The sequence below is a fragment of the Pleuronectes platessa genome, chromosome 9 (assembly GCF_947347685.1).
Source record: "Pleuronectes platessa chromosome 9, fPlePla1.1, whole genome shotgun sequence".
NCBI classification, from domain to species: Eukaryota; Metazoa; Chordata; class Actinopteri; order Pleuronectiformes; family Pleuronectidae; genus Pleuronectes; species Pleuronectes platessa.
Genome location: NC_070634.1, coordinates 28208714 through 28234897, shown reverse-complemented (window position 1 = coordinate 28234897; position 26184 = coordinate 28208714). Strand labels below are relative to the sequence as shown.

At 44.8% G+C, this 26184-nt stretch overlaps 3 protein-coding genes across 7 annotated transcripts; 1 reads left to right on the top strand and 2 right to left on the bottom strand.

Moving 5' to 3' along the window:
* Nucleotides 1-848: 848 nt before the first annotated feature.
* On the bottom strand, nt 849-6823 carry stx6 (syntaxin 6). Its single transcript, XM_053431010.1, has 8 exons — nt 6580-6823; nt 5677-5846; nt 5438-5532; nt 5293-5352; nt 5064-5192; nt 4854-4960; nt 3443-3537; nt 849-2589 (listed from the first exon to the last, which is right to left on the bottom strand). The coding sequence occupies exons 1-8, from the start codon at nt 6612-6614 to the stop codon at nt 2513-2515; spliced, it is 768 nt and encodes a 255-aa protein (XP_053286985.1). The 5' UTR covers nt 6615-6823; the 3' UTR covers nt 849-2512.
* A 314-nt stretch (nt 6824-7137) lies between these two features.
* Nucleotides 7138-13524, top strand: LOC128448390 (ELAV-like protein 1). Of its 2 annotated transcripts, XM_053431008.1 has the most exons (8): nt 7138-7301; nt 7689-7749; nt 7839-7910; nt 7991-8159; nt 11692-11795; nt 12232-12385; nt 12474-12699; nt 12798-13524. In XM_053431008.1, exons 2-8 carry the CDS (start codon nt 7714-7716, stop codon nt 13114-13116), a joined length of 1080 nt encoding a protein of 359 aa, XP_053286983.1. In that variant the 5' UTR covers nt 7138-7301; nt 7689-7713; the 3' UTR covers nt 13117-13524. The 2 variants fall into 2 exon arrangements, with proteins under 2 accessions (XP_053286983.1, XP_053286984.1); XM_053431009.1 differs by lacking the exons at nt 7138-7301; nt 7689-7749; nt 7839-7910; nt 11692-11795 and having other exon boundaries at nt 7995-8159.
* tmem259 (transmembrane protein 259) lies at nt 13462-26117 on the bottom strand. 4 transcript variants are annotated; one of them, XM_053431006.1, is made up of 13 exons: nt 25739-26116; nt 24216-24617; nt 22334-22630; nt 21075-21174; nt 20076-20186; nt 19853-19975; nt 19601-19701; nt 19392-19449; nt 19028-19111; nt 18132-18264; nt 15691-15790; nt 15123-15498; nt 13462-15092 (listed from the first exon to the last, which is right to left on the bottom strand). In XM_053431006.1, exons 2-13 carry the CDS (start codon nt 24429-24431, stop codon nt 14815-14817), a joined length of 1977 nt encoding a protein of 658 aa, XP_053286981.1. In that variant the 5' UTR covers nt 24432-24617; nt 25739-26116; the 3' UTR covers nt 13462-14814. The 4 variants fall into 4 exon arrangements, with proteins under 4 accessions (XP_053286981.1, XP_053286980.1, XP_053286979.1 ...); XM_053431005.1 differs by having other exon boundaries at nt 13462-15498; nt 25947-26117; XM_053431004.1 differs by having other exon boundaries at nt 13462-15498.
* Between the last annotated feature and the right edge of the window lie 67 nt (nt 26118-26184).

Sequence of the window (26184 nt, the reverse complement as noted above, 5' to 3'; positions counted from 1 at the left end):
TTAACTTTAAACAGAATATAAATGAGTTTGTTTATGACAAGCCATTGTTTGATGACTTGTATCCACACAGGAAACAGGAAGCTGTGACCTTCCTGCCACTTGTACCATGAACCTGATGATGTGGAGACGGGCTTCGAATAACTAACACGAGCTCCTCTGAAAACCTTCTGACACCTTTAAAAGCACCAAAAAAAGCTTGTTCCCTTCTGTGCCAGTTTATATTGTACATTAAGGTTCCTGAAAAACAGAGTAAATATGTCATTGTTGTGTTCACCCATTAGATTCCATGAATGGCAGCGCTGTACTCAAATCACTACTTTAAGTGCACAGCTGAACTTCTCATCACTGAGTTGAATGGACTTCAAAACGTAAAGAGTGTTTTATTCAGTATGTTGGTTTATGGCTGAGTCAGAACGTCAAATGGGAAAAAACTAAACGTTGGATAATTTGGATTCACAAACTACGAACGAGTGATGACCACAGCTGCTCTGCAGACAGGGATAGCTCCACTGTGGAGGGAGGAGCTTCAGTGGATCCAGACACCCCCACGTCTACCTGCAGCCGTGAACCTGGGTCTGAACCTGGGTCTGGACCTGGGTCTGAACCTGCAGCCGTGAACCTGGGTCTGAACCTGGGTCTGGACCTGCAGCCGTGAACCTGGGTCTGAACCTGGGTCTGGACCTGGTGATGCATCATTGACCTTCACTTGGTCAAGTAAGCAATGGAGTGAGTGGAAAACAGGAAACCATGGCTCTTGCTCTTCTTTTGGACCTTTTCTGTTTTTTGTTGTAATCCACAGACAGCAGTGAAATAACAGGAGGGTTAAGGGACAGTCAACAAAACAGAGGGACAGCCAGAGATTTTATTTTGTGGTAGTTAAAAACAAGTATAAAGTCTAAATAATGCTCAGCAGATTGTGTTCAGGTGATGTACTGTTGCTGAAGGAGTGTGTATGAGAAGCACAAAGCTGTAACCTGTGTCCTGCTTTAATGATTTGGTTTTTGTTTGCTCTGATCAGCCAATTACATGAATTCCTTAAATCTTACGTTGTTATTGAGCCTGTTTGAAATGTTATTAACAGTAGGATTATTTTCACTGTTGCCATGTGACATGTCGAATACTGGACTTCACCAGAAAGTAAGGCTCCCCAAAAGCCACTGTGTAATGTGAACTTTGTGTGGAACAATGTTCTTGTTCCACACAAAGTTCCAATGCACCTGTTCACCTCCTTTCAGCTTTTTATTCAAACCTTAAGGACTCATTCACAATAAAAGCCTTCCAATGATTCCCTGAGGGCTTTTATTGTGAAAGAGCTGCAAGAAGTGCATGGTTTAATTTACAATTAGTTTTACAGTAGAAAAGTCAATAAACTGGAGTGTGTTGATCAATACGTTACAGGAAAAATAAAATTAAATAAAATTAAATAAAGTAAAATGAAATAAAAAGTTACGATACAAATAAAATGTTTCAGTCACTTAAAATCAACAAAATCAAACTGTAAACAACAACAGACAGTTTTAGTGTTAACACTTTGTTTTCAGACTAACAATTTCAAACTCAACAAACTGGCATTAAATAGTTCAGAAGAGTCCAGTAGAGTCCAGTTCAAACTAGTGGAAACTATTGGAGACCAGTAAAGACCAGTATAGAGTAGGGTGGGGTACGGGTCTCTGTACTTTAACTGACCGAACTACGTCAGTACTACCCAGCTTCGATTCACGTTAATCCATTGGTGCCAACTTTCGTTACCTCTGAGCGATTCTGGGTGAGAGAGTGTGTAGATGAGTGAGAGTGAAAGAGAGAGTATAGGTTAAATAAAGAGAGAGAGACCATGTGACCCACCCTGAAAAAAGCCAAGCTCAGATCTATGGTGAGTCACTGGTGCAGTAATTTACTGCTCCTCTCTGTGTCTGTGTCATTCACACTGAGCTCTGCACCACACAGATCTACACACATTTACTAAGTTTACAAAGTCTGTGGTTTTACCCAGACTGAGTTAAACACTCTGTGTGTGTGTGTGTGTGTGTGTGTGTGTGTGTGTGTGTGTGTGTGTGTGTGTGTGTGTATCAGCACGAGAGAGGAAGAAGGCTTTGACTCTGAGAAAATAATTGATCATTATGTGATAATCAGTGTTGATATTGTGGCAACAAACAAATCATTGCCACAATAGGGTCAGTGTGTGTGTGTGTGTGTGTGTGTGTCTGGGTCCATCATACAGAAGCTACACAACTTTTATAATAATCATTTGCTTATAGTGGTGAATCGGAATCCGGACAAACATTTTCTCTATAAGCGTTTGTAGTGGAATTATGTCGCGAGGTGGAGGCAACACGAAATTCTCTTTGCAGGAAAAGAGAGTAAAGTACCAAAAGAAGTACCAGAGGGTACCAGTACAGACTTCCAGGTACAGGGACCAGTACTGGCTCGAATGTGAACGGTACCCAACCCTAGTCCAGTAGAGACCCGTGTAGAGTCCAGTAGAAACAGGACATAGATGAATTTGGAACTGAAATCAGAGGATGAAGAAGAGGAGGAGGACGACAAAGAGGATGGCGAGCAACACTCCGATAGCACACCACTGACGACGATCTGTAAAGACACAAAGACTTAATTACTATCAAATTAAAAATACATATAACTGTCTATAACGTATTACCACTACAACTAGTAATAAGCTGTTTTCAGACATGAGCTCCAGGTGGAATCCAGAGAATCGTCTCTAGAGTTTGTGTTTCACAGCTGAACAACACAGCATCAGATCCTCCTCATGGTTCAGGAGAGGGGTGGAGCAGCGGGGGGGGGGGGGGGGGCAGACACAGACAGGAAGTGACCCGTTACAGAAGTCATGTGATCATGTTTACATCACCTGACACGTCTTCAGCTCTGATCACCACAGACTCTCTTCACATCTTCTTCTTCGTGTGAGTCAGCTCTTCTTCACCAGAGAGGTTCGTTTTAGTTTCTTCATGTTTGTGTCCCGTGTTAGAAGCCCCCCCCCCCACTCAGTGAATCAGTGGAGGATCCTCTGCTGTTCACACTGATCCTGGATTCAGACTTTATTCAGGAGCTCAGGAGGAGGAGGTCCTCAGAAGCTTCCTGATCTCACTCACACATTTGCATTAATGCATGAGAAAGTGCAGATGTTCTGGAGGAGGTGCATGTCTGAAAGCAGTTATATTGATATCTAACAATAACTTCCTATAGTCACATATAATTTACTATAACTATCACATATTACAACCATGACTAGTTATTTTATAACTAACTATAATTTCCTGATTTTAACTCCAGTGTTTTTTATATCTGATCAATACTGAGAAGATTGTAAACACGGAGAAGTGTGATGAGATTTCTAATGAAACTTTGGTGCTTCAGTTATTTTCTATTGTTGCTGCTCCAATAGAAACAAAGACGTGAGATCACATGTCGCTGGGCAGATTACCACTGGTCATGTGAGACACTTTGGCCAATTTCTTCATGACGTTGTCCAGTCTGGAATGAGTGCTGTCCATCTCGTGACCGAAGTCGTCCAACATCCTGCAGAGAACAGACAAGTTTACACCTTCGGCTTTAAACCAGTTTACACTGGTTTATTGTTTTTTTATTAATGTCCTCAAAGTCAGAGTGTGTGTGTCCTCAAAGTCAGAGTGTGTGTGTGTGTGTGTCCTAAGAGTCAGAGTGTGTGTGTGTGTCCTCAGAGTCAGTGTGTGTGTGTGTGTCCTAAGAGTCAGAGTGTGTGTGTGTGTGTGTGTGTCCTCAGAGTCAGAGTGTGTGTGTGTGTCCTCAGAGTCAGAGTGTGTGTGTTTCCTAAGAGTCAGAGTGTGTGTGTGTGTGTGTGTGTCCTCAGAGTCAGAGTGTGTGTGAGTGTGTGTCCTCAGAGTCAGAGTGTGTCCTCAAAGTCAGAGTGTGTGTGTGTGTCCTAAGAGTCAGAGTGTGTGTGTGTGTGTGTGTGTATCCTCAGAGTCAGAGTGTATGTGTGTGTCCTCAGAGTCAGAGTGTGTGTGAGTGTGTGTCCTCAGAGTCAGAGTGTGTCCTCAAAGTCAGAGTGTGTGTGTGTGTGTCCTCAGAGTCAGAGTGTGTGTGTGTGTCCTCAGAGTCAGAGTGTGTGTGTGTGTGCGTGTGTGTCCTCAGAGTCAGAGTGTGTGTGTGTGTCCTCAGAGTCAGAGTGTGTGTCCTCAAAGTCAGAGTGTGTGTGTCCTCAGAGTCAGAGTGTGTGTGTGTGTGTGTCCTCAGAGTCAGAGTGTGTGTGTGTGTCCTCAGAGTCAGAGTGTGTGTGTGTGTGTGTGTGTCCTCAGAGTCAGAGTGTGTGTTAGTGAAGTTGTCTTGTGAGCGTTGCTGGAAACACAGTCATATCTACAGTGATGAAATGACGTGAATCTAAGACGACTTAAATTCCGTGTTAGGCTTTTGCTTTGTATTTGGGCTGCGTGATATGACTTCCATTAAATTTTCATTTATTTCAGACTTTTACCTCAATTATGATTAGTTTTATGTTATTTTATGGCACAGTACAAGGTAAACAGGCCACCACTGAAAAATGTACGTAGCAGAAACACAACAATTCGTGAATGCAATTATTGTGGAAAGTATTAACCGAGTTAGCAACATGAGCAAGAATAAGTCAGTTAGAGGTTATAATTGTTAGTTCTGATACATTTTCAGTTAATTGCCCAGCCCTGCTTTGTACGTTTCATCCCACATTAATAGAATTCATTGAAAACCGGCCTGATGGAGGCAGCAGCACCAGGGCCAGCGCTGTAAGAAGCCACGAGGTGCCGGTACACTCAACAGGGTCAGAGGTCAGAACAACACACTTCAGTTAACGAGCCTCTGACGTGAATCATGGTTCTTACACAGATTGCTCGTCCAGCTCCATCCCAATTCGCTCTGACATGTTCTTCAAGACTCCGATCGTTCCTGACACGAGTTCCAACTGTTCGTCCTGCTGCTCAGAGATCAGCTGAAACACAAATACATTAAAAGGAATCCGCACATCACGTACTATCATGACATCATCACCCACAGCGCTGTAAGTATCTGGTTATGGTCATGGGAAACCTTACCTGCTGCTGCCCCTGCTGCTCCTCGATAAACTGAGTGTTGGTGTTCTGAAGCTGATGATCCAGTCGGATGTATTTATCAGGACCAGGCTTCCACATTGGACCTCGAGCACCACGCTCAGCGAGAAGGGCCTAAACATCACAGGACAAACATTGCAAGTAACAGTCCATACAGGGGCCCCCAGGATCCGCCCAGACCCCGAGTGTGACCTCCCGTGGTCAGGTGACCTACCTGTGTTTTCTTTCTGTCCACGGATGCAGCAGCTTGACTCGACAGCTGTTCTTTCATTTCCTTAAAGAGAAACAGTCGGACTCAGTCACCATCAGATCAGACTTGTTCCACTTGAGCAGGTGTGACCAATGAAATGTGAGTTTACCTTCACTGTGTTCCTGGTGCTGGTGATGAAGGCTTTTCTTTTCGACAGCTCACCAGCGTCTAGGTTGAACTTCTTAGGATTTGACTCAACGATACCTTCACTGACAGTTAAGAAACATCATCTGCAAACATTTACAGTATAAATCAGGTGACCTCAGGTCAGATGACCTTGTATCACGACGGGTCAGTGATTAAACCAGGGGTGGGGAACTTCCATTCCCCCCCTGGATCAAAGGATATTGATGGTTTCGTCCAGGTCCTCCAGGTCCCATTCGATGGAGCGCAGACTGTTCCTCAGCTCATTGGTCGTCCAGTCCATTTCCTCTTTGGAGGCTCCATCCCCCTCCTGCAGCAGCTCGCTCCACCTGTGATGGAGGCTCTGCGCTGCGTTCACTGCCTTCTGTACCTCCCTGTTCTCAACACACATCCGAGAAGAAGCTCACAGCCATTACACATCACAACCGGGCCTATCTGAAATCAGACGCTGACGTGTATGAAAGTTCAGTTTGTAAACATTTAAAATCTAGTGGTGAAGTTGCATGTTGCAGTCTGGGCGACTGTTAAAAACATGGCGGCCTCCATAGAGAGGTCCTGCTCCAGATGTAAAAAACTAAGTATGTGAATATAAATCATTTAATTATAAAAGGCTCATTCTTTAGTAAAAAAAATCGGGTGAAAACATCACTAGGATTATTTCATATTCAATTTCTGCCAATAGATCCTTTCACCTAAATCTGACATACTGAACCTTCAAGTCTAAAGGTCAATTAAATTATTATTATTAATGTGTAAAAACACAATATCATCTGGCAGGAAGTGGTTCAGGACACTTTGCTGACAACCAAAATAAAATAAGAAAGTGTTCCGTGTTTGTGTCTTTGAGCCACTGCACCGTTAACTTTAAAACTAGTCAGAGTGTGATTCCTGTTGGTAGACGAGCTCTGTACTAACATGCTAACATGCTACCTAGGTCAGAAAACACTGCTTGGGACCGTTAGCATGTCCGTTAGCTCGCTGCTAACACATCTGCAGTTAGAACACACGCGTCAGTTCCCGGATTGTGCAGAAATATCGACTCTCGATCAGCGACCAGCGGCCCACTCGAACCCTGCTGCTGCTAGCCGGTTAGCACGGAGCGCTCACCCTTTCACGACGAAGAACGGGTCTTCCATGGACATGGTTCCGGTCCTGGCTCTGTTTCTGGCTCTGGCTCTGGTCGTGGTTCTGATACCGGTTCTGGATCTGGTTCAGACTTTGTGGATCTACATCCTCCGTCTCTTTGCTCCGGATCCGTTTTAACGAACTTTATGTGATGATCCGCTTCTTTGTTTACATCATCGCGGCTTCCGCAGCGGGGGTGAGCCCGTGACGTCACACGCACGTTGTCCTGAACGTAGCGCTCGAGAGAGACGTTTATAAAAGCTGCATGTTTATAACACGATCCAGGTTGGTGGGAGAAACCCTAACACAAGTGCTATATAATATATAACTATATCTATATATCTATATATATATAATAAGGATAGTGTTCGTATAATAATACACAGCAGTATCAGCATTAGTATTAATAAACGGTAGCATTAGTAGAATAAGTATAAATACACAGTAGTATTAGTGGTATTAGTAGAAATACAGACCGTGCTTCCATGTCACCAGCTGGGGGCGGTCAGTAACTGATCGTCCATCTTTAGATAGAAGAAGAAGAAGATCTGTGGTCTCGCGATACTCGGCGTGAGTTGGTTTGTTTCCTTTGTGTCGCGCGGGAGCAGCTAACAGCTAATCTGTGTCAAAGCCGGCGTGTTAGCTTAGCATCAGCACAACATCCACTCGCGGATCCGCATCAGACACACACCCAGCGGCCTCAGGTACGTGATGCGACCCGAGTGAGCGGGAGCGCGCGCTGCTAGCCGCGAGGCCTCACGTGGAGGCCACGCGGCTAGCAGGCGGCTAACCTTACTTCAGTGTTAGCGCGGTGCTAGCTCAGTGTTAGCTTCGTGCGTTCATATGTTAAGTTATTTCCAAGTTCCCGGAACTAACGCGCTCAGTGTTCGAGTCTCAGGCTCCGACTAAGATCAGGAGCCAGAGTCTGGAGCCGCCATGTTCTCATAACGTTCATATTATTATTATCGTTGTTTTCTGAATCCACGTGTGACTCCGTGTTTCTACTAATGGGCGGGCGGACGGGGGGGGGGGGGCAATCGAACCTCACACAGCTGATCACTGATCCATAACGTGACGTTGGTTTCTTCCAGACAGTGATCGACCTGTGACGTCACCATGGCGCTTCGAAGAGGACACATCCGGTACCTGAAGGTGAGTCCACCGGATCGGACCCGTGGATCTTCACATCGCTCTGGTTCGCAGAGTTTCCTGAACAACATTTGTTCAATTCCCTTTTCCAGGTGTGCGAGGTGCAGTCGTCCCAGAGTGACGTCAGAGACGCTCAGCTCGCAGCCAAAGGATCCGTTGGAAAGGTGCGCGCTGCTCTCTGATTGGCTGAATCTGTTTTAGTCATAGTAGTGTCGTGATGTCATTTCTTTCATCCGTTACTCAGGAGCTCTACGACAACGGCTTCAGTGACCAGATGATGGAGGACGAGGACGCTCGGACGAACCTGATCGTGAACTACCTGCCGCAGAGCATGAGCCAGGAGGAGCTGCGGAGTCTGTTCAGCAGCGTCGGAGATGTGGAGTCCGCCAAACTCATCAGGGACAAAGTGGCAGGTAAGTCCCCCTGCTGTGTGCCTGAGGTACTACAGCACCAAACTGCTGCTGCGCTGCAGTACCACTGTCCACCACAAGGACTGCTGTTGTATTGCACTGAGTGTAATTACGCTGCAGTAACTTCATGTGGGGCTGGTCTATGAAGTATTCGCCATAAAACATTTATTAACCCGGGGATGTTTGCATGAGGCTCATGAGTCTTTATGACGCTGAGGTCACAGGTGAGCGGTGCGTGAGGTTTCTGATGTAACAACCGTCCCTCTGATCAAAGTCGGGCTATGTTCTCACCTGAGACGGGGGAAGGCTTTTCAGCCGCTGTGGCGTGGGACTCGTTGTCATTCACGCTTATCCAAGCTTTACGTGTTACAAAGCAATTCCCCGCCAGGACACTAGGCGGAGTAACGTGTTTTGTCGAAGACGACCTTAGAGACGCCTTCTTTCTTCTTTGTCTGTTTATTTACATCACCACTGCGGCTCCTCGTGGACCAATCCTCCAGTCAGTGACAGGTTATCCAAGTGGTCATACTTTCGGATCTCTTCTGCCAAACACTCTTCTATTTGGTCCATATTCGTTCTTCTATATCTTCCGTTGTTTCTGCCGGTATCATGGGGCATGAAACCGGAAACAGACTCCGGAAAGGATGCAGTTAGCTGACCAATCACAGCCTTGCGGGCTGCCGCAGGCTCGCAGAGCTTTGTCTATAGTTAGAAAAATTGGGCAACGCACGTAAGAACAGATACAAAAGCACTAAGGGAACCGGAAGTTCTCTTGCGCTTGCGGGCCCGTGAAAACGCAGAAGCATGCACCGGCCTTTAGGGTCAGAGAGGACCAGGACACCACAGCCAAGGCCGCTGCTTCAGGATTGCGGCCGATATACTATATAGGCTCGAGTTGGGCGATATTAACATACCAGGCATATCGCAACGCTTTCGGTAAATATGGTGATGGACGATGACCTCGGGGGTTGGGGGCCGACCGCAACTCAGCGGACTTCTCTGACTCGCTACCGCTAAACTGTGGATTTGTTTGAGATGATCAGAATCTGAAGTAATCAGGACATGCACAGTACTTAAAGTTTACTTTGTGTTTGTTTGATTCGATATAGGGCTGAACGATTTGGGAAAATAATCTAATTGCGATTTTCCCCCCAAATATTGCGATTGCGATTTAATATGCGATTTTTTTATTTTATCCTCTTCTTCCCCCCCCCCAAAAAACGTAATGAAGGATTTAAATATGACCATCACAATATTAGATACGTTTACTGTACAATATTCTTTCCCACATTTTTATTTAACTTCTCATTACAGAAACAAGAAGCACAAATCGGTGTGCACTTAAGTTATTTAATCAAAGTCATTGTAAATACAAACACAAGCCATGCACTTTTTAAAACCTGTGTGCAAAATTTGCCATCTTGAGAAAAACTGTTTTAAAATTATAAGTGTTACTGATCCCAAGTCAGTAACATGTCCAGTGTTGGGAAGGACACTTTCAAAACGTATTCCGTTACAGAATATAGAATACATGCCTAAAATGTAATCTGTAACGTATTCCGTTACATTAACTAATCTGAGTAACGTATTCTGAATTCTTGGATTACTTCCACATTGAATTGCATTTTATAAGTGTAGGAATGAGCTGTTGTTCTAGTCAGTGGAGCAGCAGCAGTCTAAGCTCTGTGCCAGCTGGATGTGATGGAAGGGCAGCTCTGGGATCAGTAACTCTGTAGATTCCTGTTCATGTCCGGGTGGTCGTGCAGCGGTATAGAGGCGCCGGGCCTCAGCAGGAACCCCCCCCCCCCCCATGCTGAACACCTCCGTCTCGCAGATGTGCATGTAGGTGACCGGGGGGGGGGGGGGGGCTCGGCTTCAGTTCCGGGGAGCGGTTCTCAGGTCCGTCGCCCGCAGCGTGGTCACCGGCGAGATGAGCTCGCTCTGTGAGTCCGACACGCTTTAGGACTTTAGGACCCAGTAGGTGAGGCAGGCCTGCTTCGCTATCTTCTGGATCAGAGGAGTTTTGTGGTCCCGCTGCATTCTGGGTGAGGAGAGCCTCCCAGAGCCCAACTCTCTTTCGCACGTTTTAATCGCGCGAGTTGCGATTAAAAAAACGCGTTTTATCATATCACAATTTTATCGCAAATGCAATTAATCGTTCAGCCCTAATTCGATATAGAGTTTGAGACATGTATTTAAACACATTGAAAGAAAGTCCAACATTTTGTGCAGGTTAGGGTGGGGACACAACTTGAGACGCACAAACATCAGAGTTAAAGTCACTGGAACAATCATGATCTAACATCGTGACTTATGACCACACACACACACACACACACACTTTTAACTGTTAACATGACGGCAAAATATATATTTATATGTAAGTTCAATAAATGCATGTTTCCATAGTCAATGAGTACTCATGTTAACTAATCGTGATTATAATATTACTATTATTATAGTGACTCCAGAGTAAACTCAAACGAGTAAATGTCCAGAGCTCTATACAGAGTAACTGTAATCTATTGCAATAGTTATAAGTGTTGGCAATGTTACATGTATGTATCCGTAGTTATAGTATTGTATGTATTGTTAATATCAGTAAGATAACATGTATCAGTAATTGATTACCTGCAGCATTTCCTGTATTTTCTTTTATAGCATTGGTCCTTTCTCTGATCAGCTGATTCTATTTTAATGTTTTTCATTTTTTTTTTATTAATTTTAATGTTTTTATAAGATAATTGTGATTTTTCTCTGAAAGGTTTCTGAATTTGTTTTTAAACTGATGTATTTTTTTTCACATGACAACGTTTATGATGATCAAGTCAGGTCTATACGACATGAATCAATTATTAAACATCAGATCAGACTGAAGTGGTCAATGATTTATTGATCAATGATTTTAATTGATAAATGATCTTAATTGATCTGATTGAAACTAAATTCTAATATATTTTTCTACTCGTCCTCATGTCGTTCAGTCCTTTGTTGTTTTGTTTTTAAATCCAATTTCATGTTAAATGTTTTCACCTGTTTTTTTTTTCCAGGTTTAAAATCTTTGTTAAGTTTTGATGATGAATGTATGAAGATGTTTTAGCTCTGAACAGATTCACAAAACCTCAAGTTTCTTTTTCTCTGACAATCGCGAGATCGATCAGCTGATCGTCAGATCAAAAAGTGACAGCAGACAATCACAACACTCTGTTTAGTCTCCATTAAACAAAACAGAGTGAGACCTCTACTCCTGTGGCAAACTGTGGACTGTGTGTAGACAGGACGCCGCCATGTGGTCGAAATACAGTAATCTGACAACCAAGTTTAATCTGAAGTGCAAGTTCAATCCTTGCAGCTCTGATTGGTCACGTTGACTGTCAATCAAATTATTCTGTATCGAGCTGTGACGTTGGGTTTTGTGGGTTTGCTCAGAAGTGGGTTTTTCCCGGCCTTTGTCTGTTGGACGCCGGCGTCTGATTGGAGAATGTGCGTCGATAGTTTTGTTATTTTATTTTGTTGTTTGTTTGTGTTTCTCTAGGCCACAGTTTAGGTTACGGCTTTGTTAACTTTGTTAACGCTAATGATGCAGAGAGGGCTATCAGTACCCTCAATGGCCTGAGGCTACAGTCTAAAACTATCAAGGTAAAGTTTCACAGGTGCTCTGTGATTTTCTACTGTCTCAACTGATAGATGTGTTATGTTCCCTGGACAGTAGTGGGCGCTGTCACCTGCACTCTGTCTGACGGATGAAGGTATTTTAAACATCATCTTCATGTTTTTATTGACGACACATGTCAACACTGAGTCTGTGATTTTCTTCAGTTCAGTGTGACCATATGTCGACTTTTATTTTTGATGATTGATGCCTTTTATTTTGAAAAGTCCCTAAAGATCTGAGCCTGTTTGGATGTTTTTTTTGGTGTTTTTTTTTTATTTAAACAACTGTTTCATTGTTTTGTTTTTTCCATGAATATTCAAATATTTTTTTAACGTCCGATTAGTCGGCTGATGTCACTTTTTTTAAACTACCTTCGTGTCGTGAAGAAGTCGACTGAGACGCTGCTGTCGCCTGCTGCAGGTTTCCTTCGCGCGGCCGAGTTCGGATATGATCAAAGATGCGAATCTGTACATCAGCGGTTTGCCGAGGACTCTGAGTCAGCCGGAGCTCGAGGACATGTTCACTCGCTTCGGACGCATCATCAACTCCAGAGTTCTGGTGGACCAGGCTTCAGGTCAGTGCCGCAAGTCATGTGACCTGCCAAGTTACCAATCGTATCCTTGCAGTCCTGACTCCTATCTTTGATCTGATTGGCTGTTCAGGTTTGTCTAGGGGTGTGGCTTTTATCCGTTTTGATAAGCGATGTGAGGCCGAAGACGCCGTCAAACACCTGAATGGAAACACGCCCCCTGGGACCGCTGAGCCAATCACAGTTAAGTTTGCTGCCAACCCCAATCAGGCCAGGAACTCGCAGATGATGTCACAGATGTACCATGGCCAATCACGGCGCTTTGCAGGACCTGTCCATCACCAGGCCCAGAGGTTCAGGTAATCTCGCCTTTCTCCTCAACTTTCTCAACAGGAAGTGATGAGTTTATTTTATTGCTTGATGAATGAAACATTTCCTTCATCCTTATTGGTTGCAGGTTTTCTCCAATGAGTGTGGATCACATGAGTGGAGGGGGGGGGGTTTCTGGGAATGCGTCCTCCGGTTGGTGCATATTCATCTACAACCTGGGGCAGGATGTGGACGAGGCCATCCTGTGGCAGATGTTCGGGCCGTTCGGCGCCGTGGTCAACGTGAAGGTGATCCGCGACTTCAACACCAACAAGTGCAAAGGCTTCGGCTTCGTGACCATGACGAACTATGAGGAGGCTGCCATGGCGATCCACAGCCTGAACGGGTATCGACTGGGAGACAAAGTCCTGCAGGTGTCGTTCAAGACGAGCAAGGGACACAAGTAGAGGGGGGGGGGGGGCCATCAACCCTGAAACAAGTTTTTGTTTTTTATCTTTTTCCCAGCATGCTCGGTTTCTTTGACGTCACTTGTTGTAAATGACGGCGGTTACTAATGTAACCACTTGTTAATGTTTCACTGACATCAAACTGAAGCTTCGGGGGTCAAAGGTCACAGGAAGTAGGCTTTTTTTTCTCCATTAATTATAAAAAACGTGTTGTGATGATGTATCAGATTATTGACACCTGTCTGGGCCGATGAGCATGCAGGGGGCGGGGCTGGAGGTCACATACAGAAATGTTCAATAAAGATTTTATTTCCTGTTTTTATAAAGTCATAACATTTAATGTCGTGATGTTTTCATTTAGTTTATTTTTGTATTTTTATTCAGAAATAAAACATTTCGTCATTGAAACGTCTTTTGTTATGATCACGTATTGATGAGTCATTGAAGTGCTCGCTATAAGCATGTTTACTTCAGTAAAGAGCTGCTAATGCTAACAAACAAATGATTGGTTCATCTGATCAAGATCATGCATCTAATTTTATTGGTTGACTTCAGTGATGTCATGACATCCAACCAAACTTAAAGTAATTTCCTTAGTTGATCAAAATAACTAAACCTCAAACCGTCTGTTTGATGTTTAAAGGAACAAGAAGAGTCGGAGATGTGAAGTCGTGATGTGAAATTTTACTGGTTAAACAGACGACCAGCAGAACGCCTGTCTGTCACTGATGTCACACTTTAGGCCCCGCCCCTGAACCAGCTGACCCAGGCTCACGTCAGTGTTAGACTTCACCACTGGGTGGGGCTGTAATTAACATGTTTTGTTCTTAGTTTATGATTAAACGTCTGAAATAGCCAATCACAGGACGGCTGAATATTAAAGACCAGATGTGACAGATGACATGGAGCGCCTGGCGCTTCAGTCCCTGAACGCAGCACAGAGGGCGTGGTCTTTCACCGCTGTGCTGTCACGCCACTGATTCGTTCCCTGGAGGCGGGGCCTGAGGTGTGACACAGTCGGCATCATCTTGCTCTGCTGCTGACGTCGATGAGATGTTCATAGTCCAGATATTATTGATAAGGCATCGATTCTGAGAGGAATTCCTGATCCACCCTTCAAAACAAACCTCCTCTACTAAAAGTCTTTCTTCTAAATAAAAGCAGGTGGAAACAAAAATCAACACAGTTCAGAGTTTGTGCCTCAATCTGTCAGAACCAGAGCTAATCAACATCCAGTCACTGATCAATAACTGGTCACCGGGTGAAGCATGATGTCACCTCTCAGCTCACAGTCCATTGGTTCTCATCAGGACGTGAAACTTTACGAACTCTCGATAGTTGTTCTTCAAACAGGAACTTGAATTAGATCTTTGATATTCACAGAGGATCGATTCCTTCAGTTGATCGATTGTTTCGCCTGAAGAAGAAAAACCAACTAGAAAATAATAAACAAGTTCAGACTCAAAACGATTGTTTACGTCACCATGGTGATAATTTAATGTGAGCTCCTTACACCGTCACCATGGTGATACTTTAAAAACGGCTAGTCTCAGCTTCATGTTTTGTTTCCATAGTAACTGAATCAGAATTAAACTGAGTCTCAGGAATTTGTTTACATTTAAAAAGATGATCGATCATTAACCACGACACGGAGGCACAGGGTCCGACAGGTGAGAGGGCGTCAGGCGGCCGCGACCTTCAGGTCAGTGACGACGTCTGAGGAGGTCGACAGTCTGTACCTGAACTCTGTGAGGGGGGGCAGTCTGTCTGAGGGGGCCCCGCCTCTGTCTGCAGCCCTCCTATTGGATGGCTTGGTGGAGGTTCAGCTACGCCTCCTGCGCTGGTTTTAATTTCTACTGAGACGTTTGGATCCTCACCCCCTCCTCCCCCTTCAGCCACTCCTCCCATCCAGAACTCAGCCACCACACTGATCTCTGCAGCCGACCCGTGACCTCCAGCTGACCCGTGACCTCCAGCTGACCCGTGACCTCCAGCTGACCCGTGACCTCCAGCAACCGCACTGACCGACTCGAGAGAGACGTTGTGGGCGGAGGAGGACAAAGCTTCGGAGATGATGGCAGCTGTGTGAGCGACCCAGTTTAGCTCTGACCTCACTTCCCCGCCCCCACCACCTGCTGGAGAGGAAAGGGGGGGGGGCTGGAGGTCGGCCGGGGGCTGTGGGGTACTGGGGGGGCGGGGCTGGGCTGTGTCAGCAGGAGCTGGTCCTGCAGCGGCGGTGTCATTGTTGTTCAGGTTGTCTTGCAGCGCCGTCTGATTGGCTGCTTGAGCCGCCTGCTGGTTCTGAAGTAACATCTCCTGGATCCTGATCTGCTGAAGAATCGCAGGAAGCTCGTAGTGATGGAAGAAATAAATCATGGAGTGCTGAAGATAAGGAGGGAGGAAGGAGTTGGAGGAAGAGAAAGTGGAGGAGGAGGAAGGGAAGGTGGACGGTTAGTGACATTGACGTGATGTAAACATTACACATGGCAATATGTCTCCTCATTCTGATGATCTGGTTCTCCTGAAGATAATCTGGTTTGGTCTGGTGCTGTTGAGAATGATGATGGTTCTGACCTGGATGAAGAGCCAGGACGTAACGAGGGCCAAGCTGCTGTACTGTCCGTTGAACCGGTAGTGGTAGGCGTAGAATGCAAAGTGGTACAGATAGAAAAACCTGGAGGACATGAAGAGAGAAACATGAGAACACGAACAGGAGAAGTGGAGCATGGCGGTTGACACACTGGGAGGTTTGACAGCTCTGCTTGTCTACAAACTGATTTCTCAATCTGTTCAAACAAAGCTATTAGGGAACATGTCTCGTGATAAACAACAAGACAGGCTTTAGCTGTTGGATCAATTCAAGATATAGCCATGACCATTTCACTCAAAAGGTTTTAGAGATACATGTTCTCCTAGAAACCTTCATCTACCCATCCTGGCACAAATCGGATCAGCAATAAACAGCCGAATAAAGTCAATTACCAACAGAGCTGAGAAAACAGCAGCACCAGCGGCTTCAACAGCCTTGACCCGGTCCCTGACAGGCCGGGAGTGAAGGCCCGGCCCAGCAGGAGTAGCACGGACGCCAAGAAGACTCATGGGACAAAAATATGCCATTGAGACTTCTCCGAACTTTGCTAATATACTACATCAAAGTCCTGCTATCATGGCACATCAGTTCTTCAGATAGACCTGAGGGTAAAGGTGGTGGAGTTATGCTGTTAATGATGAATATATGATGAATATATAAGAGATAAGTTCCAATGTGAGCAAATACAGCAGCCATCTTGAATTAGTTTCAAATGTATTGGACTAAAAGTAACCTCAAATGTGTGTCCTCCTATTTGTAAAGTTCCTCCCTCCTTCTTCAGGCAATATTTTATGAACAACTGCAGAGTATTTTCGAGTTCTTCTGATGGGAGATTAAAATATCAACTGGTATGATAACTCAAGTAAGAAAAACCTAAAGCAGATCTCATCCAGTTGAGATTCAAACCAGTTAGTCAAAGGTCCAATGAGAATAACCAAGTCCTCAGAAACTCAGATTGACTTGATTTTCAGTAATAAGCCTGAAAGAATCGTCAAAACCTATAATATGATAACGGGTCTGTCTAATCATAACTTGAAACTTATGGTGAGGAAGTTGACAAAGGTTTATTTTCATACTTCTGAACAGCTTGGGTAGTTTAGAATTCCAAGAGGGGAACTGGATCATTTTGAAAATGCACTAAAGGAGACTTACTGGGCTGAAGTTTATATATTACTACATATCACTAACCACAAGATAGATAAATCTACCAGAAAACTACGACCAAGAAGAGACAGAAGAAGAAGCTGCCCTGGTTAAACAGTTAGAACGCGATAAACTAAATTGATTATGTTGAGAAACAAGTGATTAAGGAACTGAGAAAGACTAAGGCTTACTTTGAACCAATCAGGAGAGCAGTTAGAGTTGAACTGTGATGGCATGTAACCCAGGACCTGTGAGAACTAGCTAACCTCTTTAAGACAGATACTTCTTTGCTAAAAACAGTTAAAGAGCCACTTGCAGGTCCTATCTGTCAAGTCATCAATTTATCCATTTCCCAGGGAATCTTTCAAACATGGAAAGCAGCTATAGTGACACCCATTTTCAAAGCTGGTGATCATGAAGCGGTTTGTTATTACAGGAACATCAGTATATTGGCTGTCATCTCTACGATTGCTCGGAAATGGATATCAGACCAGCTCATTCTTCATCTCGACAGCCCCTTCTCCCTACATCCTATGTCTCCTGTCACTGTCATGCTCATCTGAAAGGCTGAGGAGGTCCTTTGACCCCAGGGCCATTCGGCTTCATAACGCCACACAGAGGGAGAGTGGGGGGGGTGGAGAGAGATCTTCCCTGCATGGGTCGACCATATTCGTGGCATCTATTGCACTTGTGTCCGTCCTGGGAGACGGGTCCTCACATGTGTCTCTCTGAGGTTTCTATGTATTTTTACCCTGTTAAAGGTTTTTTAGTAGTTTTTTCTGACTCTTGCTGAGGGTGAAGGACAGAGGATGTCTCACCCTGTTAAAGCCTATGAGACGAATTGTAACTTGTGAATATGGGCTATACAAATAAAATTTGATTAATTGATTGATTTATTGATATTCCTATATATATTATCTATCCATCTATCTATCTATGCATGAAAACTCTTCTCTGTCGATTTAACTCATAAGAAAAGTATAAATCCTTATGTGATGATCAGTGTTGATATTGTGGCGTCATTTCAAACAAATCAACATTTAAACTGTAGCGAGTCAGAGACGTCAGCTGAGTCTGTGAAAGCGAGAGAGAGAGACAGAAGTATTTATCATAATGTGATAACGTCCTTATCAGAATAAACACTGTTAACTTTCCCCTTAAATTGAGAGAGAAGGGTTTTTCCCGGCACATTACAGGTATATAAAAGGTTTAAAGGGATGTTTCATTGTGTGCTGTAATTGGTTTAAATGGAGCCAATGGCGTTATTGGTCATGTGACTCACCTCAGCCAGTGGCGTTTGCTGGTGTTGGTGTGGCAGCAGATTGCATCATACTGGTCAGCCAACCAAACGATGAGGATGATGTAGAAGGCCGTGGTCGTATCATTGAAGAATTCCGACATGATGGCCTCCATACCTGACCACAGGAAGTGACATCTCGTCAGCTAAGGTTCAAGAATTTAGTGATAAAAATATCTGACGCAAAAAATCAGAATCAAAAGCAGCAGAACACATCAGACCGGACCTGGACCTCGGGAGGTTGTCACAAGGTGAATGTGTAAACTATCTGTCCCCAAAGTAATATATAATTCACAGGATGGAGCTCCTTGAAGGATCACAGTATTAAAGTATGTGAAGTTCTCCTCCACTAACGCTCCCAGTACATCAGTACCAGTAAGTGAAACGGATGCAGTCTGTGGTACTGGGAGCACTTTACTGGTCAGGCTGGTTCTGTTGGGCTCCAGCAGCTGACAGAGGTTCATCCTCTGAGGAGAATCTAGATCTTTCAGAAACTCATCAGAGGAGCTCAAAGGATCTTGTGGGTCTCTGAAGACCCTGGTCCTCCTCAGAGACTCGAACCACACCAGTTCCACAGATCCTCTAAGAACATGATGTCATGGTTCAAAGGAAGGGCTGGTCAGTGGGCGGAGCTTTATACTGTTTGATCTCTTATCTCCCACTCCACCTGGAGCAGGTCAGCTGCTCAGTGCAGGTTACCATGATGAGCTTCGTAGGACTGGTCCCTGGTCTGACACAGAACCGGAGACTGACCAAGGACTCCGACGGATCCGGAGTGGTTTCTCTATATTTTTAAGGTCTGGACCTCGCTATTTAAAGTCTTGAGTTAATAACTAACCCTAACCCTCAAATGTAACTGGATTGATTACAGGTGAACTTACCGACGAGCGCCAGGATGACCGTGAGCAGAGGTGCTGCAGGAAACGCGATGGTCATGTTCATCTCCAACATCTGAAGCAGATCCACTGAGGAGGACACACAGAATCCAGATCAAGACAAAACCCTGATCCTGAGAGGATGGGTTTAAAAGATCTCAGTCCACATGTAAACTCCTGAGACCAGAAAACCTGGACTGGATTAAACTGGACTGGATCAAATTAAATTGGACTGGACTACATTAGAGTGAATCATTTTAAACTGGACTGGATACAGTCAGGTAAAATATATTATATTAAACTGGACTGGATCATATAAAGGTGTACTGGACTATATTAGTGTAGATGTGACATCTCACAACAAACTGACCGATGAAGACGAAGATCTGGTGATGAGAGTATCTGAGCAGCATAGACACGGACAGAGTCTGAAAACCACAAGACTTCAAATAATTAAAACATCGATCAATATAATAATGAATAGAATAATAATAATACAGTAGTATTACAAAGTCAGATTTGACATAGTGTGTTCTGTTTTTAAAATCTGACGTACAGAGTTAAATTCTGTTTACTCACGAATATGACCATGATGACGAAGGCGGCCAGGTACGAGGTCCTTGCCATCCACATGCTGACGAAACGATAATGTTCTCCAGACACCACGTTCCTCAGGAACCCTGCAGAAAACTCAGGTTCTATAGTCACACACTTAAAATCAAAAAACGTATAGTTTCTGCCGACGACAACAGTCATTAGACTTATACATTTATTGAGGCTGTTGGTATTAATTAATGTATGAACATGTTCCTGCTCTCAGTGTCTCTCTACCTTTGTTCTCCTCATTCTCCGCGAGCGCCTTCACGCTGGACATCAGGATGTCGTCGTATCCCAAAAACTCATCCAGCAGAAAACGACTGAATCCGTCTCCGAAACACTCGTCCTTCATGGGATCTGAACAGAGACCCTAGTCAGTCGAAGACAGTGCCTGACGCTGCTGGTGTTAAGGTGTGTGTCACGTGTGTGTATTTCAGGTCAATATCAGGTGTGTTACCCAACGTGACGACCATGACAGGGATGTTGAGTCTTTGTCTCGTGCTCTGAGACAGACGCAGGAAACCGTACTCCAGAGAATACTCCACGATGTATTCCTCCTGAGGCCAGACTGAAACACAACAACAACAGATCTCAGGTCAGAGGCAGAACCTGGTTGACACTGGCATGATGAAGATGATGAAGACTAGGAGGCATCATTTAGGATGGATTCTTTCTTAATGTTACATTTCAATTGACTCAATATTTGATGTGATGTTAAAGAATAAATGGGACTGATTAACAGTCACTGTAACTAAGCTCAATCAATCAATAAGTTGATCTAATGCAATTTATTGTTTCTTTGTAACAACTGCTGCCCCCTGCTGGTGTGAACTACAAGCTCAGCTGTTTACAGAGGAGAAAAGGAGGTGATGGAGTAAGAAGAGGAAGAGGAAGGATTGTAAAAGGATGTCAATCAGCAGCACACTCCGAGGGTTGGTAGGAACAACCACACACCTGTAGTGGGAACGCACATTCACGAGGATGTGTGAGGTCGGACAACGAGAAGTGAGACGAGACCTGCGAGTTGTGTACTTTGTCTTATCAGTAAACTACATATACGTGTATATATGTTTATGCTTAACCTACAGTCTGTGTAGAGCTTGACATTTAGGTTATATAGTGGCACTGTGTTCGATCACTCAAATTATTATTATAATTTCTCTTTGCAGACCCACCCACCCACACACACACACACACACACACACACACACACAAACGTATGCCCAGCCTGTTGTAGGTCTATGTTGTTGTACTGTTGCTCATTGAAGGATTTTAAAGAGAGAGAAGTCGTCCGAGTCTTAACAGACTAACCTGACGCGAAGCTGGAAACAGAAGAAGTTTCCAACATACAGTCCTTAGATCCAGTCCTCACCATTAAGGAGGAATAGGAGGAGATGTTTACCTGCTCTGGTCTTCATCTCCACCTCAGACAGTGAGGTCTTCAGCAACTTCATACCTTTAGTGTTCTGACTGAACGATACGTCCTGACTGTCGTTCCCTCCTCTTCCTCCTCCAACCACAGACGGCTTCAGACGAGGTTCTATGTCGAGCTCAAACTGCAGCAGAGAGCAAAGAGATCATAGAACACATCAGAAGCTGAAGGTAGTGGTAATCTGCTCCTGCACTCAATAACACCAGCGCCACCTGCTGGTGGGCAGAGTAAGTCTCTGCTGTTTACTAATGTTTAGAATATCTTAAACAGATATTTAATGAAAAGATATATAATAATATAAAAATAAAACAATTAATGAATTTTAATTTTTCGGTCAACTATCACTTTAAATATTATTTGGAATAAGGCATAGATAGCTTACACCGGGTTGTTATTATCTCATTCACACACGTTGTCACGTCGTGGTCATGTTACTTAAGAATTCACACAATCAGAGATGTTTTACCAGCTGGTCTTTGTTCTCCTCATATTTTCGAACACAACAGTTTTTCCTCGTTGAGAAATATGAGGCTCTGCTGTCAGTCAAGCTGTCCATGTCTGTGATTGTTCATATGCAGTAAACCCCGCCCCCTTCATGAGCACGCACATATCTAGAGGAAACCCTGAGTTAACTAACGAGTTGATTTCCAGCTTCATGTGACCACAGCCTGACTGGGACTGTTAGGTGAAGTTCATCTGAATACTTGAGTACAGGCCCCAGATGTTTACTGATCAGGGTTCATACACGTTTTGACCAATAGATTTCCATGACTTTTCAATAACTTTAAACCAAATTTCCATGACCAAACATTATGTGAAATCTCGGTGTATACGCCAAAAAGTGACAAAATTTAGTATTTAAACCAACAATGAGAATTCCAAGACATACAGTATACCTTAAATGACACAAGCCCAAGAATGCCTGCTTATATTTTGAGCGTATTTCTTTAAAAGCATTTTAATTATTTAAAACTCATTGTAAATGAATGACATGAAAATATGAATATAACAAATTTCAAGGACCTTTCCGAAACTTTTGAGATTTTATTTTTTTCCATGACTTTTCCAGGCCTGGAAAAACACATTTAAAAATTCTATGACTTTTCCAGGTTTTCCATGTCCGTAGGAACCCTGACTGATGTTTACAACATCTTCCCTCTCTGTCCACATCTGAAACCTGAACCAGATCCAGAAGGTTCTGGCTCTAAACTACTCTTCTGTTCATATTCAGGGGTGTAGAGGATTCATTATAAAGTAAACAATGCTGACGACCTGGAACTCACCTGCACAGAACTGTTGTCAAACATGTCCAGAGTCATCTCCTCTTCCTCGTCGTCTTCCTCCTGCAGCGCTGCCAGACTGAGCCCTACCCCTTCTTCCTCCTCAGCCTCTATAACCTCCTGGAGGCCACTGGAGTCGTAGAACTGCAAGAAGACAGGGGCCCGGCTGGAGTTCCTCTGGATCTCCACCCGCAGGATCCCATCTCGAGGCCAGCGCTCCCTCACCGCCTCCAAACAGTTGATGGGCGAGCGAGAGAAGGCGATGTGGATGTAGGCAAGGATGAAGAGGACGAATAGTGCCTGAGGGGGAGGACGAAGAGGAAGAAGAGGGAGGAGGAAATGGAAGAGTGGTTTCTCTCACAGTGAAACTCCAACATTGACCAGAATCTTCACTTTACCTTTCACTGTTCTCATCGAACACATTTCTACTAAAGCTTTTAAATGTGAAAAGATGAACATCATGGAGCATAATCATTTGGATCGCCCCCTGATGGCTGACTGCAGTATAGGTCATAAACCCTCCTCCTCCTCCATGTTAGCAGATGGGACATGGACCAAATAAATGTTTGTCAAAGATGGTTTCTGTCAATTTAGGTCATTCTTATCAAACTGACATTTGTTCAAGTGTAACCCTATCTTTCAGTTAAAGTGGCTCAAAGCATCGGTCTGTACGGTGACTCAGCAGTCTGTACAGTGACGCAGCAGTCTCTACGGTGACGCAGCAGTCTGTACGGTGACGCAGCAGTCTGTACGGTGACTCAGCAGTCTGTACGGTGACGCAGCAGTCTGTACAGTGACGCAGCAGTCTCTACGGTGACTCAGCAGTCTGTACGGTGACTCAGCAGTCTGTACGGTGACGCAGCAGTCTGTACGGTGACGCAGCAGTCTGTACGGTGACTCAGCAGTCTGTACAGTGACTCAGCAGTCTGTACAGTGACGCAGCAGTCTCTACGGTGACGCAGCAGTCTGTACGGTGACGCAGCAGTCTGCAAGGTGACGCAGCAGTCTGTACGGTGACGCAGCAGTCTGTACGGTGACGCAGCAGTCTGTAAGGTGACGCAGCAGTCTGTACGGTGACGCAGCAGATTTTAAGGTGACGCAGCAGTCTGTACGGTGACTCAGCAGTCTGTACGGTGACGCAGCAGTCTGTACGGTGACGCAGCATTCTCTACGGTGACGCAGCAGTCTGTACGGTGACGCAGCAGTCTGTACGGTGACGCAGCAGTCTGTACGGTGACGCAGCAGTCTGTACGGTGACGCAGCAGTCTGTACGGTGACGCAGCAGTCTGTAAGGTGACGCAGCAGTCTGTAAGGTGACGCAGCAGTCTGTACGGTGACGCAGCAGATTTTAAGGTGACGCAGCAGTCTGTACGCTGATTCATGTGTTTGGTGAGAAAAGTCTGTTTTTGTGACAATCTGATTGAGCAACAGATTTTAAATCTGTCGGATTAAACACACGATCACTGAGCTTCTGTTGAAGCTGTGCAGGTTCACTGAGTTCACTCAAAGATGTTCTCCAGGACAGACCCACACCTCATAGCTATTTTCCTCATGAGCATGTTAAACAGGACTGAACAGAGAATCGAGGTTTATTCTGATCTGAAATTCTGAAATCATGCGAAAAGTGTCACAAAGCCGACACCTGGCGCCAGAGAGAAAACATATGTAGCTGTTCTGATCCATTCTGATCCCAGGTCTGCGTATAGCTCACCTGGCAGAGCTGCCGCTCAGAGCAGAGCAACCCACTGCAGCGGGGGGGGTGCTCATCCCCCACTCTCTCTCTCTCTCTCTGCGCCCAATTCCCTGCTAGCTCTCTGTCCTATTCAAATAAACCTTCATCACAAACTTCTGACATCATCAGCATTGACAGAAAACTTGTTCTCACCTTAAGCAGGACGAAGAACTCAAGGACTCTTCTGAAGGAGGGAGGGAAGAGTCTGGCGTAGGTGACCGCCATCTTGAAGAAGAGGGCGTGGAAGAGGCGGTCTCGGACATTGATGAGGGGGTTCTGGTTGACGTTGGGGTTTCGGATCCTGTTGGGTCCCATGTTGTTGTTGTTGTTTACAGGGACGTTGTTGTTGTTGGCCTGGTTCTCAGACATGACGACCTTTGATCTGGATAACACTGCTCACACTGATTGATCTCGCAGCTCCGGCTGATTCTAGGTCAGCATATCTGCCGTAAGGATCCCTGGACTGAGGTTCCAACTCTGACCTCAGATCATATGATGCTATGAACGTCCACAGCTGATCAGTCTGATCGATGTGATTGATCTGAGCACTGGGACCTGAAACATTGGACAGAAAACGAAACAACCATCAGCTGATTAATGAACTGAACTCTGATCAGATTCAAGAACTTCATTCAACAGGGGACAGATGAGCAGAGCTGCTGTGTCCTGTCCTCACACTGTGGACGTCTCTCAATGTTTACACCTGATTACAGAGTTTATACATACTTATAGTTCACTGTAGAAAATCAGCTGTTCCCTAGGAAGCAGTTGATCATTATAACACATCAGTTAGTTCTCCTTTAATAAATTATCACTATAAAACAGTTTTCTACAGATACAGACGCAGCTCGGTTATTTTCTTCATTGATCCTTTTGATCATCATCTACTTGGTGAGGTCACATGGATTAAAGAGACAGGAGATGAGGACATGTCCAGTTAACAGTGACGGAGAAAAGATGAAATTTAATAAATAATAATGAAAATATGAGCAAAGTGTCTCAGTCATCAGCTCAAATATCTTCAGCGGGTAAAACAACCTGAGAACAATCACTTCACAAACACTGAAGTTCAGGTTGAGTCTGAACTTCTACTGTTGATCAGCAGAGGATTGAAATAGACTGAGATGGACTGAAGCAGACTGAGGTGGACTGAAGAAGACTGAGATGGACTCAGGTGGACTGAAGTAAACTGAGGTGGATTGAAGCAGACTGAGATGGACTGAAGTAAACTGAGGTGGACTGAAGCAGACTGATATGGACTCAGGTGGACTGAAGCAGACTGAGGTCGACTGAAGTAAACTGAGGTGGACTGAAGCAGACTGAGATGGACTCAGGTGGACTGAAGCAGACTGATATGGACTCAGGTGGACTGAAGCAGACTGAGATGGACTCAGGTGGACTGAAGCAGACTGAGATGGACTCAGGTGGACTGAAGCAGATTGATATGGACTCAGGTGGACTGAAGCAGACTGAGATGGACTCAGGTGGACTGAAGCAGACTGAGATGGACTCAGGTGGACTGAAGCAGACTGAGATGGACTGAGTTGCTCCCGGTTCTCTCGGGGCCTGGTCTCTGTTCTGGTTCAGCAGATACATTTCCCTCAGCAAACAACCCCAGCGTCACTTTACATTGAGATTAGCATGAGCTCAGAGCAGTTAGCATGTAGCTGACTCACCTGTTACTGGCTCCGCAGGCGAGTGAACATGTTAACGTCTCGTCCTCGATGTTTTCATCACAACAAACTGACTGGAGCGCAGTTCAAGCTGTTAGCAGGGTTAGCACGGTTAGCACGGTTAGCAGCGGGGACACGACTAACAGAGGCTAAGAGCTAGCAGCCCCCCCACCCCCACCGCACTTGACTGAACGCATTGATCGAACTCCACCTCGGAAAAAAGCGAAAGAGAATCCGCTGCCGGTCAGAGCCGAACTGTCACAGCTAACTGTGGCTAACTGAAGCTAACTGTAGCTAGTTCAAGCTAACTGAAGCTAACGGCTGATCATAGGAGACGGAACCACAACTACACCGGAAATACGGGTCTTTCCAAAAGTCGGTCTGCCCTGGGTTCTGTCTGCCAGGTGCTGTTCTCTATCTCAACACAAAGCTAAACAAACTCCACAACT